The sequence below is a fragment of the Prionailurus viverrinus genome, chromosome C2 (genome assembly GCF_022837055.1).
Source record: "Prionailurus viverrinus isolate Anna chromosome C2, UM_Priviv_1.0, whole genome shotgun sequence".
Taxonomy (NCBI): Eukaryota; Metazoa; Chordata; class Mammalia; order Carnivora; family Felidae; genus Prionailurus; species Prionailurus viverrinus.
The window spans coordinates 76,150,956-76,166,325 of record NC_062569.1 but is presented as its reverse complement, the minus strand read 5'-3'; the positions used below and the strand labels follow the sequence as shown (position 1 = coordinate 76,166,325).

At 48.8% G+C, this 15,370-nt stretch overlaps 1 protein-coding gene across 1 annotated transcript; it reads right to left on the bottom strand.

Annotated features, from left to right (window-relative positions):
* Positions 1-229: 229 nt before the first annotated feature.
* Positions 230-15,355, bottom strand: ABCF3 (ATP binding cassette subfamily F member 3). Its single transcript, XM_047874560.1, has 21 exons — positions 13,512-15,355; positions 13,134-13,281; positions 12,895-12,974; positions 12,338-12,384; positions 12,058-12,155; positions 11,834-11,956; positions 11,402-11,668; positions 11,004-11,084; positions 10,855-10,914; positions 10,700-10,756; positions 10,564-10,586; positions 10,406-10,461; positions 10,078-10,278; positions 9,910-9,986; positions 8,789-8,833; positions 8,578-8,710; positions 7,956-8,044; positions 7,766-7,857; positions 7,446-7,578; positions 7,201-7,288; positions 230-7,111 (listed from the first exon to the last, which is right to left on the bottom strand). Exons 1-21 carry the CDS (start codon positions 13,582-13,584, stop codon positions 6,953-6,955), a joined length of 2,130 nt encoding a protein of 709 aa, XP_047730516.1. The 5' UTR covers positions 13,585-15,355; the 3' UTR covers positions 230-6,952.
* Positions 15,356-15,370: the final 15 nt, after the last annotated feature.

Here is a 15,370-nt window from a genome sequence, read left to right as displayed (position 1 = left end):
AGCTCAGAGCCTGGAGCCTGCTTCTGATTCTGCGTCTCCCTCTCTCTCTGACCCTCCGCCACTCGTGCTCTGTCTCTCTCTGCCTCAGAAATAAACATTAAAAAAAATTAAAAAAAAATACATCTAAATTAGTCAATTCATGTAAAATGCTTAGAATGATGTATGGTACATCGTGTTTAGCATATTATTATTGTTAGATAAAGCCACAGTATTGAAACTCAGAAGAGACTGACATATAAACCAGAGGTCGGTTTATTAATTTGTCATTAGAGATGCAGCTGACAAGAGGCCTGAAAATCTAACGTTCCAGTCAGTATATGCTCTCCAGGTGAGAAAGGTCACAGAAGCCAAGTCACAAGCCAAGGAATCCAGAGGAAGGTCGAATGGGATGGGGGAATTAGTGGATGAGGCTCTGGGGCCTGTGGTGTCAAGCTGTGATGGACTGGGGCATCCAGTGCCTCGACGCAAGACCTGCTAAAAAGTCAAGTCGCCAGATAGAGTCTGCCACCTGCCAGCAGGTCTGGGGACCCAGTGACAATGCTTGGTCTCTCATATTCTCTCTTCTCCATTGCAGGATCCTGGCATTCTTGATTCCAATCACATTTCATATATTGTTCCAGTCACTTATTCTTCCTTAGCTAATTGTGCCTCATTTACCTGATGGCTCTTAAATGTACCTCCAACCTAGGGCACCTGGGTGGCTTAGTCGGTTAAATGTCCGACTCTTTATTTTGGCTCAGATCATGATCCCAGGGTCCTGGGATCAAGCCCTGTTGTTGCGCTGCATGCTGTCAGCCAGAGTCTGCTTGGGATTCTCCCTCCTCCTCTCTCTCTCCCTCTCTTTGCCCACCTCCCACTCCCTCTCTCTCTCAAAATAAACTTAAAAAAAAAGTACCCCCAACCCTGACACCAAACCACAATGTACAATTTCTCGAATGACTTCATCTCACCCATTGTTCACTAGTTCTTACTAGTCTTATTCTAAGATAACTCTACTTCCAAGTTCTGGGCGTGCCATACTTTTGTTCTGACTGTAGTGTTCATGGAAGAGGAAGACGAAAAAATCTTTGGGGGTAAGAAGGTTGAGAATGACTATACTCAAAGGTCACTAGTACTCAAGAAAAACCTAGACTCCTCTACTGATGGAGAATCCCCAACTTCGAACAAAGTATTGAGTGATGGAATAGATTGAATATAGAACACCCATAAAGAACAAGAGAAGCACGCGCGTGTGTGTAAGAATCTAAAGGATAAGTCTTTGCAGTGAGAGAAGAATCCAAGAGGGGGTCCCTTCTAGGTCCAAGGACACAAAGTTCGAAGTGTGGGTACCTGTCATTTTGGTTGAGGCACCATGACTAAATACAGTGGTCTTCAGCTCCAGAGCATCATAAATATTACCTCACTAAAATCAGTAAAGCAGTGAAGGTCACAACAAACACTAGTTATCATAATGGCTAACATTTAAGGAACTAGTGGGCCCATGATGAGAATTTTGGTTGTATTATCTGATTTAATACAATAAACCTACAATGTAAGGACCATTATTGTTCCCATTTTATAGATCAGGAAACTGAGGCACTGAGAGGCGTCATTTGCCAAGGTGACATAGCCATTCAATAATAGAATCCAGACTCAAATGCAATTCTGATTCCGGAGCTCGCACCCTAATACACAAGTTAAAACAAATCAGACCCACAGGCACTAACCCTCCTTCCAGGTTCAAATACTTTCCTAAAAGGACAGAAGGGCTCCTGACCCTGGGCATGCTCAGGAGAATGTCACCCTCTGTATAAACTGTTGTGGAACAAAGCTGAGAACAGCTGATCTGGAGAGATGAACCACATACTTTGGTTCTTGCCCTCTCTCTGCACAAAAAGAGGTATCTGAACCTAAGCAAGACCCTTAACATCTGCTTCAAGCTCCTGCTCTGTAAAATGGGAATAACTCAGCAGGAGCCATTTAACACAAGGTTGGTGAGAGGATAAGACCAAAAGAGAACATTCATGAAGCATTCCTCAGTGTTCAAATGCTATAGTGTCGGTTGACAAATATTTACGTACTGTAATTTAGAGTTTCAAAGGCCTCTCTACATACAGTGAATCAGAAATCACTTTCAAACCACCCATTTACTCAACATAAAACAGAAACCTAGAATTACCGACAGGGCATGACGTATACGTATTATGATGGGCTTAAATTACATGGTGATTTCTGCCCAACCCCATGTAACTCAGCAGGGGCTAGGCATTCCTGCACCCGTGCTTTCTGATGTGCAGCTCAGCAGATGAGGGCTGTGGGGTGGCCCTTCTTGGGTAACATCTTGATGATGGCCCTGACCATTTGTGAGACTGTCTCCAGAGGAGGCTCTAGGGTGCTTGCCGCATCAGTTCTCCCACAGGCTGATCCATAGCACTTTACAGTTTATAAAAACATTCAGTTTGCACAAGACCTTGTTTCTTTTTTTGAGAGAGACAGAGAGAGAAAACGAACGGGGGAGGGGCAGAGGGAGGGAGACAGAATCCCAAGTAGGCTCTACACTGTCAGCACAGGGCCCAAGGAGGGGCTTAAACTCACAAACTGTGAGACCATGACCTGAGCTGAAATCAAGAGTCAGAACCTTAACTGACTGAGCCATCCAAGCGTGCGCAAGACCTTGTTTCAATTAATCCTTCCAACTACCCAAAGAAGCAGGCAGGACAAAGTGCAGTAAGCCCACTTAAGGATAATTTACCCAGGAGAGGTCGACTTATCCAAGATGCCACCGGTGGAAGAGCTGGACTAACCCCAGTGCATGACTTTCCACTAAACTGTGTTTTGGGATTTCTTAACGATTCATTGAGCACCTAGCACATCAGCCACTGTGCCAGGTACACCTACTCATCGGCTTGGCCTCTGGAGAGGAGCTTGTTCAAACTTTCCCCCTCCCCCGCTCCATGCAACTAGTGAGTTTTAAGCATTGGAATTAAGAACCTGACTATTCAGTATGTCACACAGTAGAGCTAAGTGGCAGCACTGTAGCAGTTAGAGATATAGAGCCAGCCTGGCCTGAATCCCAGCCCAGACACCCACGGTCAACTGTTTCCTTATCTGTAAAACGGGGATAACAACTGTGCCAGTTCATAGGGTTTCGAGGACTGATTTAGTGCAGGTGTAGCACTTACAACGGTGCCTGCTACATAAGACCCCAATAAATATTAACTGTTACTTCCTTAGCATTGTGTTGAAAGGAGGAACAAGGGAAGGTTTAAAAACAAATATCTCTTTAACCTCTTAGAGTCTCAAAGTTCTCATTTCATTTCACTTATTTCAAGACTCAGGCCCAGAAAAAGGAGCCCTCCCTCATTTGGGCAGAGCTCCAAACCCCTTGCTAAGTCAGCATACCACCCTCCCTGGTCTAACCTCTGCCTCCATCACCTCGACTCCACGTCCTTAGAGCTGGATTTGGGTCATGGCCTCCCTGTTGGTCTTCTTGCCTCTGCTCTCTCCTCCATCATTCTCTACTTTTTCTCAATTTTCCCCAAATAGTCACTTAACAAGCATTTTAACTGAGCATCTATTAACTGGGAGGCACTGTAGTGGATGCTGTGATGGGCTACCCAGATCCCCCTTTAGGAGTGAAGAACTTGCCCCAGCTGCTGCATATTGACGGCAGAAAGCCCTCACTTGTCAGCCCCTGAGGAGGATTGCCTCAGCTGAAGAAAACCTTTCCGAAGGTCACGCCTCGTTCTGGTAGCAGCTGGCACCTAAAGACTAATCACTCAGCAGAATAAAGGCTGAACCCATTGCCTCAGCTTAGACCAACTCTGCAGGGCTATCCCAACTCCAGAATGTGGGCTTGGCTGAGCCTTTCCTGGGCCTGCATCACTGCTCGGCTTCTCCCTCTGCTCAACTGATCTCAAGCTGCTTTCCAGGGAAGCAAACCTGTGACAGGCACAGGAGATGCAAAGATGAGCAAGCCGTGGCCTGGCCTTCAAGGATATCAAGGCAAACCAGAACTACGATCTTATCGGCATACAGCTTATAATGGGGGAAGCACACAGTGCCAATGAAGCCCACTTGGAAGAGGGCGGCGTTGAAGCAGAGTCCATCACCCCAGGTTTGAAAAACCCTCCCAACCCTTCAGTCATCCAGTCTGCGGGCTCCCGCTGATGCAGTGACAGTGCTCTGATGCTGGCAGGGGTGTTGTTTGGTTTGCATCTGTGGATGGACCAGACCCAGGCCTGGGGAGCGGTTCCTAGTAAGATGTTCTGTACCCAAACGACACATCAGGCTGGGGCATGGCCAGGCAGGGTAAATGGTACCTTCTCTCCTATTCTGTGCTAACATTTACCTGGAAAGCTCAGTAAAATGTCTAGGTCTAACAAATCTCAAGACAGCAATATCACATTGGAATAAACGATTCTGTGGCTGGCATCTTTGAGGGTCGTGTAGATTGGTGCAGAGACCCACTGCACCCTTGTCCACCGGCGACCAACCAGGTTGTCTGGGAAGGCACTGGTGAGTATGGTAAGGCCAGCAGAAGCGGGGAGGCCAGCGTTTCAAAGAAGACCTTGCAGACTGAGGTCTTTCAACCCGGCTGGCTCTGGACTGCTTTAAAGGCCTGATGTCGGCAGGGCAGCTCCAGCATCAGTAGCTGTGGGAAGGACCAGCTTTCCAATGGCTGGGGTTAGATAGGGTCTCCACAGCATAGAAGGGTAGACTGCTGTATTGGGCCGTCTGGAGTGATCAAGGGCAGTTTTTTGGGTCACTTTCCCCTTTGCCCTGTGGAGTGGAGATGGCTGATTTTGCTGCCATTTTCCATCCCTGAAGACCACCATCTCCTGCCAACTCACCTCCCCTAACTTCCAGAAATTCACCATACACACTTATCCTGGGATCTTTCTCACCTCCTGCAATTCATTCATGCCGTCTTTCTCAAGTCCTGCAGCATAGACTTATATTGTCATATATAAAAGCTCTTCATTCACATTTCTTTCATGGAATCATAAACTGGAAGCCAGTCTGGAGGCCATCTAGTGCTGGCTTCCCCCTCAGAGCCCTTCTCCGTAGCCTGGCAGGGCTGAACAGTCTCTGGGAACTCACTCCCAGAAAGCAGCCTATTTAAAAGTTTTCTTTCCTTTGAGCCCAAATTGGTCCACCTCTGGAGCCACTCAAGAGAAAAATTTCCTCTTTCCTCAAATAATAATAATAGTCTTTAAATCATAGACCGCTCACCCAAGAATTGCTTTCTGAGGACTTATATGTTATGTGCTTGCCATCTAAACCTCACAACAACCCTATAAAGAAACCACGTAGGAAGGTGTTCAAAAAGGTTGTGATGTGCTGTGATTACCCAGCTAATACTAGTGGCCCCTTCTACTACTGGGGATGGAGCTGGGACTTGACTTCAGGCCCTACTCCAATGCCTTTGCTCTTTGTACACAAAGTCACATCCAAAGAAGCAGACTCTGTGTCACAGAACCCTTCAGTTGCATTCTCACCGACTGAGAAATTGAGGACTCCTACAGGGATTCACAAATTAGTGAGGGGTGAAGGGGCTGAGAGCCTGGCCAAAAAGGCAGGCACAGAAACTACACCACATGGCCCCCAAACTGGCACACCTGCAGGCCTGAGGGTGAGGAGTGTGGGGGGGACCATGAGAAGACCCTCGTGACTTCAATGGTACACAGAAGTGGCTGGAACACCTCTGGACTTCTAAGAGGGAGGGAGGCTGAGGAGGCTGGCTGACTAGTGGCCCTTTGGCCAGCTTCCTCAGTCTATCAGCACCTGCTGTGTAGTGAACAGAGCCTTCTTGATTTCATTCTCCTTTCCTCCAAAAGAGCCTCTTTCCCCCAGCTACCTACATACCACAACAGCCTCAGGGGGCTACAAATCTTAGGTTGACCCCTGTGACTACAATTTCCCATGAAGCCAGCAAGTTCCTTCTGTTGATTCTGGTTTCTCTGTTGTCTTTGAGGAAGGCAAGGTTCCTATTTTAGTGTCTTCTAACAATTACATATAGAAGTGGAGTCCTCAAGAAACAATATTTATAAGAGCTACTACTCTGTTAAACAACTGCTCTCCTGAGATTCCTTGATTTAAAAACAAAGTGCTGTTTCTTCCCATTCGACCCCATTCTCAATTCCCTACTTCCCAGGCCCCCCCTACATAGTTCGAAGGAAAATAAAGAACATGAAGCCACCCAAGTAAAATGGGACAAAGATAGTTTCTCGGTTTCTCTTCAGCTCCAGCCGAGGATCAGAGAAGCAAGGTGAGCCTAAGTCAGAGACCACAGGCGTAAGCAGTTGACAAACCATGCTGGAGGCCAGGTTACAGAATCAGTTCACTCCTCCAAGCAGTGGGACTGAGGCAGCACAAACCAAGCCCCCTTCTGCTGCAGCTGAGCCCAGGCTATAGGGAATAGTATACCCCAGTGATGTAATACACTGCCCTTCATTCCACCAGCTCAGGCCACCCAAAGTAAGGCAGGTGATCTCTGAGCCCCAGTGGCTTTAATGACACCTCCTTCCAGAGCAAGACTGGTGCTGCCATGGACCTGGCCATGTGACTGATATAAGTGTTACAGGAAAAGCCTAAACCTCAGAGCCCACGCCCCTTAACACTGTGCAAGTGCTGCAGCCCTGCCAATGAGCAGCAGAGATGAAGCCAGGGAGATGCAGGGGGACATTTAATTTACACAGCAGCCATTTGGGGCCCAGTCAGAGCTGGGGCAGTTGGGGGGATCTATAACCAGAGGGCACCCCCACCCCTTCCCTTGAAGACCAGTCCTCACAGACACTTAGATGGGGCTCCCTGGGTTATGCAGAGGATGCTCCAGTTAAAAGGAGATTTGGAAATAAGGCTGTCCCCAAAGTTGGGGGAAGTCCGTGGCCTGGAGATGGTTGCCTATATCGCGGCCCAGGGGTCTGAGAGACCAGTCCATATCCTGGGCACAGTCCTCGGCCTGGTGACCCTAAAGGAAGCCCTCACGGCGGAACTGTTCCTGGAGAAGGGCGCGGTACTGGTCAAACCCCCCCTCGACCCGGGTGACGCCGCCGCCTTCGCACACCCACAACTCCCGGCACACCAACCGGATGAAGCGCTCATCATGGGATACCAATATCACACCGCCCTGAAAGAGAGGAGACCAGGAGGCACTCAGGGGGGCCCTAAGGGGTGATGACACTTGGGGAGGAGCAGGCAGCATGAAGGCACACTCACCCTGAAATTGTTGAGAGCACGGCCCAGAGCCTCAATCGTCTCCATATCCAGGTGGTTTGTGGGTTCATCCAGAATGTAGAAGTTGGGGCTAGAAGGCAGTACCCAGGAAGGTGGGTAGTTATTGGGGTTGGGAGAAAAATGAACCCTCTGATACGAAGGCAAGAGAAACATTTTCTACTTGGCTAGAGGGGTAGAGGGGTAGAGGGGTAGGGGGTAGAGGGGTAGAGGGGAAGGCAAGAGCTCACCAGGGCATGGTCATCTGAGCAAAGGCTACCCGACTCTTCTGGCCCCCAGACAAGCTGGCAACAGGGCGCACGGCCAGTTCTCCAGAGATGCCATACCGGCCCAGCTGGTGACGATACTCCTCCTCAGGCCGCCCTGGAATAGGCCTCACCCCATCAAGTGGATTCTTGACCCAACTTTCTCTCTTCGCCCTCCCCTCAGCCCTACCTCCAAATGCCCATGTCCTTATACTTAGACTCGGGGCTCACTGCTCATTACCCCACCCCAAGATGGGCCTAGCCGTAGGGGTCACCTCCTTTCCGGACTCAAATCCCTAAGGTACCGGGAAACTTGCGTGCCAGCAGTTCCACGGCACTGACATTCAGGTCCAGCTGCTCCACATGGTGCTGGCTGAAATAGCCAATCTTCAGATTCCTACAGGCAGAAACAAAGGTGGAAAGAGGGGATGGAAGGCAATGACCATAAACGAGTGTAGCTACAGTATATGAGCAGTTTGGAATTGGGGGCTTTACCTGTGAGCATGTCTGATGCCCCGGACAGGGGCCAGGTCCCCCATAAGCAGCTTCAGCATGGTAGACTTACCAGCACCATTCTCCCCAACCTGTAAAAAGAACCCCGAGAATGTTCAAGAGTGGACATGTGTGAGACACTGAAGGGAAGGAGATGAGAACTGGTTCTGATCAATGACTCCTTCAACAACGAAAAAAATATTAAGGAACTCTACAGAAAGATGAAAGAGCTAGTAAAGATATAAAGGGAACTGACACCTGAATACCTACTAAGTGCAGGGGATTTAATCCTGCCAATAACTGAGTGACGTAGTGTTATCTCCACTTCGTAACCAAGCTAGCAACAGGTAGAGTCAAGACCTGAAATCTGATCTCTCTTCCATGTTCCATGGTTTGAGAAAACTCAGAGCTAAGACTAGTAAGATAAAGTCTTGTTCTAAGTATTCATAAAATACCACAATCAGGCTTCCTATCTCTGCAAGGAAGTATAGCAAAGCCCTTGGCCCAGGCCAATCCCTGCTCCTGTATACCACTTCCCTTTGCAGCCAGATGATCTGGGCCAATCCACACTACGTGAAGGGGTGGCAGAGTCCCAGCTCACAGAACAGAGAAACAGCAACCATACCACACAAATGCGGGACTCGAGATCAGCAGAGACGGATAGACGGCTGAAGACGACATGCTTAGGATCATAGTAGAAATCCACCTCATCTAGTTGTAGAACTGGTGGTGAGAACTTCTCAAACCCATCAGGGAACCTGCAGGAGGTGGTGGTGAAGAACACAGAGGTGGCCAGAAACAAGAGCTCCCCACCAGCCCCTTGGCCCAGCACTCACTTCATCACCACCTCCAACTCCTTGTCCACAGGTTTCAGCTCCGGTCTGAGGAGAGAGGGGGCAGGCAAACTAAATTTATGGCTTAAAAAAATGACTTTGTTCTTACTACACAAATAATAGATGTTCAGGGAAAACCTAGAAAAAACTCGTAATTCTACCATCCAGACCCCATTCTTATTTTAGAGTACCTTCTTCCAGTTCACAATATCCCTTTCAGGAGATTTTTGGCCTTCCAGTTAATACATTGTGATAAATATTTCATGTCACAAAAACCTAAGCCTTTGATGTTAGACTTCCTTCCACCACCGGCACTTCTAGAAAGGTTGCTATTAGATTAACCCCCCAATGTTCAACATTGTTAGTCATTAAAGAAATCCAAGTCAAAACCACAGTGAGCTGTCGCTCACACCCACTACGATGGCCAAAATTAAAAAGACAGATAATAAGTGTTGGCAAGGATGTGGAGAAATTGGAACCCTCATACATTGCTGGTAGAAATATAAAATGGTACAGCTGCTTTAGAAAACAGCTTGGCAGTTCCTCAAAAAGTTAAACATAGAATTATCTTGTAACCCAGCAATTCTACTCCAAGGCATATACCCAAGAGAATAGAAAACATATGTCCATACGAAAACTTGTACACAAATGTTTAGAGCACTGTTATTCATAAGAGCCAAAAAACAGAAACACTTCCAATACCCCTCAACTGATGAATCAATGAACAAAATGCTGTATATCCTTATAATGAAATACTACCTAGCCATTAAAAGGCAGGCAATACTGATACATGCTACAACACGAATGAGCCTCAAAAACATTACGTTAAGTGAAATAAGCCAGACACAAAATGTCACCTGTTACAGGATTTCATTTATATAAAATATCCAGAATAAGCAAATATATTAGAGACAGAAAAGAAATTAGTGGTTGCCTAGGACTGTGGGGACAACACTAATTTACAACAGCAGTGTAAAATTCTCTGCTTTCCTGTTGGAGAGGAGATTAAAGTTGGTTTCTAGAAAAGGGGAGACCTAGAATGGGAAGGCAAGGGGTACCCTGCAAAATGAGGGAAAAAATTAAGGGAATAAGAGTCAGGGCCTAATCGAGGGCACTGTACTCACAGCTTCTCCAGCATCTTGAGTTTACTCTGCACTTGAGAAGCTCTGTTGGCATTGTAGCGAAATCGGTCAATGAAAACCTGTGGGTGGATGAGTGCAGACACTGGTCAGGCTCCCTCATCCCTGAAAACTCTAATACCCATGGGCCCCTAGCCCTGTCTGCCCCTATACCTGGATATGCTGGCGATACTGCTGTTGTGCCTCATATTCACGCTGCTGGTTGAGCAGCCGCTCTTGCTTGCTCTTGATGAAGGTCTCAAAGTCTCCCCGGTAGCCATCTAGCCGCTGGCTATGCAGGTGGATGATGTCTGTGGCTATGGCATTCAGGAAGTTGCGGTCATGGGAGACAACCAGGATTGTAGAGGGCCATGTCTGAGGGGGTCACAGGATGGCAGGTCCAGTTTGGGAGGGAAATCAACTTCCAGCACCCCCCACCTCCCCACCAGTGTCTTAGAGGCAGACCTTCCTTAGACCTACTCCAGCACCTATAGCCACTCACTTGCAGGTAATTCTCCAGCCACAGGATGGCCCTTACATCCAGCATGTTTGTGGGTTCTGGAAAAGTTGGGGAGGACACATTTGGGATTGAAGGGCTAGAGAACTTGGATGCTGCCATCTTTCCTCACCCCAAAGTCAGGGTGCCCATTTTAAACTCACCATCCAACAGCAGAAGATCTGGCCTATAGAAAAGAATGCAAGCCTTGAGGTTTTAGGTCAGCAGTTCACGACCTCCCATGAACCAAGGCCAATCCTCCACAGTATCCATGGGCCCCTTCAGGCCCAGGAGACTCACCTAGCAAACAGGGCCCGGGCCAGGGCCAGTCTCATCCTCCAACCACCTGAGAACTCCCTAAAGAAACACAGATCACATCATCTGTAGGTGTTCACCAGGACAGGTAGAGACAGAGCCAACAGTGTTCGTAACTAAGAATGGCAGGGGCCACTCACCGGGTGGGCTGCTGCTGCATTTTAGGGGTAAAGCCAAGCCCAGCAAGAATGACTGATGCCCTAGAAGTGAGGAAATTAAAGAACCCCGTTGGAACAGGTAACGAAATGGAAAGGTAAAATCTGAAGGAGGGAAGGGGAATTTTAAATACCTGGCAGGTGCCTTGTCGGCCTCAATCTCCTCCAGTTTGGCATATATTTCTGCCAACTGTGCAGCTTCTGAGCCCTCAGCCCTGGAGTGGGAATGGGAGGAAGAGCACTCAGCCTGAATGCAGGTAGTCTTGGGGGAATGTCCTGCACCCTATGTAGCTGAAAAGCAGGTCACCGACTGCCTTGTTGCCAGGACAGGAACAGAGGACAGGAAGAACCTGCTCAAGACAGTGAGGGCAGTGGGCACTGTGGAAAGAACGGGGCTTTACAGCCCCACAGAGCCAAGTTCTAAGCTCTGCTGCTTCCTAGGGTGGGCATGCAAGTTATGGATTGTGGTAGTATGACAGGCACTCTGTGAAGAACTGTGGCTGCTGGTTATTACCTATTCTGGAGCCTTTACCTGCCAGTGGCAATCTGGGCGCTGAGCTCCCGCTCCCTCCGCAGAAGGTCCTCTCTCACGGTGTCACTCTCTAGCACACTCTGAAGGGCAGGGGTGTCATCTCCAGCAACCTCCTGCTCCACGTGCAGCAGGGAAATGTGGGCTGGAACCCGCAGGCTCCGAGTGGCCAACATCTTCAGGAGTGTTGTCTTCCCCAGCCCATTTCGGCCCACCAGTCCATAGCGGCGGCCCCATGCCAGGTTCACATCTGCTCCAGCCAACAGTACCCTGCAGGGGTAGCAGGAAGAAAACAAAGGGTGCTGCTGCTCTAGAAACAGGTATGCAGCAAGTTTAACAACACAAACCTAGCGTTATTTTAAGCCCCATTCCATCTGTCCAAATTCTCCTTTAATTGGAAAAAGAAAAAACGTCACCCCACTGCCACTCCCTCACCTATCGCCAAAAGACACATCAAAGTTCTCAATTCGAACATCATAGGATTTGTTCTTGCCAGATGATTCCAACCGACTCTCCTTTCTGCTGCCTGCCTGGCTGGCTGATGCCTCCTCCAAGACTCTTTCAAAGGAAGAAATGGATGGCTTTTAGCACTCCCAGCCACCCTTCCATCCCCATAGAGACTGCTCTATTCTCTTCTCAGCCCTTCTTACTAAACTCACAGAGGGCTGCTGGTCTTGAGTGTGTCCTTCTCTGAGCGCTTCTCCTGCTTTGCCTTCAGTCGAGCCTCAGCCTTCTCTAGCTTCTTTGCATTCACTGTCTGAAGGTCCAAACACAACCATTTCAGGCTAGGTTGTAGCCTCAGAAACAACATCTTAAGTTACCCTGCTCTCAGGGAAAGACTTTATCAGAAATTCCCCAAAAAGATACTCCAGTATTTAAAGACAGTCAATGCTCACCCTTGCTCACCCTCAGCCCCCACCCTTTCTTCCCCCTCCTCACCGAGGACTGTTCCCTCTTTAGCAGTCCTGGAAGTTTGGTGCCACAGTCTGTAAGCGATAAGAAAAGCAGTCACCTTCTCCCTGAGGGAAGGGAAACTAACATTTTGAGTAATTAATATGAATGAGACACAGACATAGACATTTAAAGAAAAGCCTTACAATCCCAGAAACAGCTGTCATCCCCCCACTTTTCAACAAAACAAAACCAAAAAACACCTTCCAGATTGACAATAGAGAGACTGAGGCAGATAAGTAACTCCTAAAAGGTCATGCAACTGGTTAGAAAAGTCACAAAATTGGGAAGTAAACCCAAGTCTGTCTAGTTACAAGGCCCATATTCTTCCTACCCTACCTAAGAGTTTGGAGACTTGTCCAATCCTACTCCCTTCATCAATGGCCTCTTTTGCCCTCAGTAAAGACATTAACTAGCTTCTACAACCTTTTCCTGTGGAAAAGGGGTACCAGGAGTCCTGGGCTCTAGGGGACAGCGGGCTGGGTAGGGGGTGAAGACTGAGACAAGGGCAGAGGGCAGCTAGTTCAATCTTCCCTCACTCTCACCGTAGTTTTCTGTTATCTTTGACAACTGGATGGGGGCGTCTAGTAGCACCTGGCTGTTTCCCTGGGTCTGTGGCTCAGCCCTTGACGGTAGAAACAGAAAGCGCAGAATTAGGAGCTGAATAAAAAGCTCTACGACCATCAGACCTTTCTTCCCTTACATCTCGTCTCCTCACCGTCCGCCCTCCTATCACGCCCCCACCCCCCATCCTGCCCCAAGATTCCCCGGCCCTGGCACTTACAGGCGCAGAGTGTTGTACATGCGCTGGCACACAGCCCTGATGCCCGCGTCATCCTTGCTGTCCCCGGACACCTCCTGCAACAGTTCCCCCACTGCTTCCACCAGGTCATCCACAGACTCGAAGTCCGCGCTGCCGCTGTGCAAGACGCCTTAGGCCGGGCGTGGCAGGTCGAGGAAGAGAGTGGGTACGGTAGACATACAAGCAGTTTTAGCCCCCGAACCACGGCCCCAGTCCGGGCTCCAGACCTAACCGGCTCTCGGGACAAGAGGTCACACAGAGGAGAGGCCTAGCAGCGGTCCCCGGCACTACCCGCCCTTAGTCTTTCCCCTAATGATTTCCATTTCCGATTCCCCAGCGCGTTGATTCGGTTCCGCTCACCCGTCACGTAGTCGAAGACCTGTCCGTCAATTTCAGGGAACTCGCTCCGCAGGATTTCAGCGCAAGTCGCCATGTTCCAGTAGGGCTCCCGTCCGCGCAGGCGCCGTTAGACCTCAGCCAAGACCCGCCTCCGGCCGGTCTCCCAAAAGCTCACCCCTCCTCCCAAAGCGCATGCCTAGTAGTGACGTAAGAAAAGCGCACAGCACTCGGAATCCGGTGGACTAGGTGATCTGGGATGGAGGAACCGTGCGCAAGCGCCGCTCAGAGTCTACGCTAGAACTGCTCTCTCTGCGCTTGCGCAACGCCGTTTCCACTGAAAAATTAGCCACATGTGCGGTTCTCGCTGCCTTCTGGGAGGTGGAGCTACGGGAGGCGGCGGGGTAGGGTGCAGGGAAGCTCGCGGTTTATCTGGACTCGAGACACCGATGGTCCGGTGGGAGGGAACCTTCTGACAGACGAGGGGTTGATAATGTACGCGGGCCTCGCCCGAGTCTCTGCATTCCCCTGAGGCGCGTCTACCGCAGCGCGCCCAGCCGGGTCCATTTTGGAGCCCACCGAGAGGTTTGCTGACTCACTCGTCCCCGAGCTTTCAGAAGTCCCTGCACAGTAATGTACAGCCCACAGGTTTTGTTCCGGTCCCCAGGTCCTACGGGCTTCTGGTATCAGCCCGGTGGCCAGCCCGCCCAGGACCAGCATTCCGTTCTCTCACCTGACAGCTCAGCAGTACTACGCGAATTATTTTCACTCGGTCCTAACCTCACCACAGGGCACAAGATCTCTCTCCACCAAAGGGCAAGAAAACCAGATCGACAACAGGCTGTGCAAATTCAATGGTATTTATTCCCTACCTACACCCAAAGCGTACTGCTCTCCATCAGGAAGCTCAGTAAATGACTGTAAAAAGCTACTTCCTCTCACTGATTTCCTCAGAAGTTAAGACTATTTCCCTCAAATGATGCTGCTTTACATTTAATGTGAATATTCTTCCAACCTGGCTGTAAAATTTTCACCTAAGATCCATCATCCTTTGCCATTGCGAAGGATCAGTCCTGCTATTTGAAGTTTAAAAGTTAAGCTCCTAGAGCTAACAACCATTTTATAGGCAACAGAGAGAAAGAGGAATTTTTGGGGGGGGGGGACTACAAACTATGCTTTCTTCAACAACACTGCAAGAGCTGACAGGGAACCTGTGGTTTATATGATTTAAAAAGATTCACTGACCACAACGGACCTTGTTTAGATCCTGATGCAAGTTGCAAAAAAAAAAACAAAAACAAAAACAAACCACAGGACTCTTGGATTTTGAACACAGATCATTTTGATAAGAAACTGGCCATGAGTTGATAACTTAAGTTGAATGAGGGTTCATTACATATATCTTGTCACTTCTCTTTATATTTGAAATTTTCTCTAATAGATTTAAAATGGCTGAAACCAAACAAGGGAAAACTGGTGAGGGCAGGTTTGCTCTTTTATCTGCCCCAATACACCAGCAGGGTATGGAATACTCCTCTTAAGGACTAGCTTATCACAAGATTCTCTGCAGAGGGGAAGTTAGCAAGGAGGAGAATCCCTTTTACCAGCCACTCACCACTGTTTGGGAAGCCTGGGTAATTGCGAAAAGGACAGAACTGAGGTCAGTTTCTCAAGATGGTGGGAAAAAACAAATGTAAACCTTGCTTAATCTCTGCTAATTAGAAAATACCTGTCTAAAGCTAGAGGTCAACTAGGGAAAGAAACTCTACCCTCAGGGAACCAGGACCAGGTGGAGCTGCTTGCCCTTGAGGTTGTGTTCTGAGAAAGGAGGCCTGGGACTGACACCAGTCAGGATAAGGGCTGGATCACCTCAAGGGGGCCCA

Excerpts from the sequence above, each read along its gene's own strand:
- ABCF3 (XM_047874560.1), bottom strand. The coding sequence starts at position 13,584 with ATGGCGACTTGCGCTGAAATCCTGCGGAGCGAGTTCCCTGAAATTGAC. Across the intron at positions 12,975-13,133 it reads ATGTACAACACTCTGCGCCT|GGCTGAGCCACAGACCCAGG; the intron begins GTAAGTGCCAGG and ends TCTACCGTCAAG. Across the intron at positions 11,957-12,057 it reads CTCAAGACCAGCAGCCCTCT|AGTCTTGGAGGAGGCATCAG; the intron begins GTGAGTTTAGTA and ends TTCCTTTGAAAG.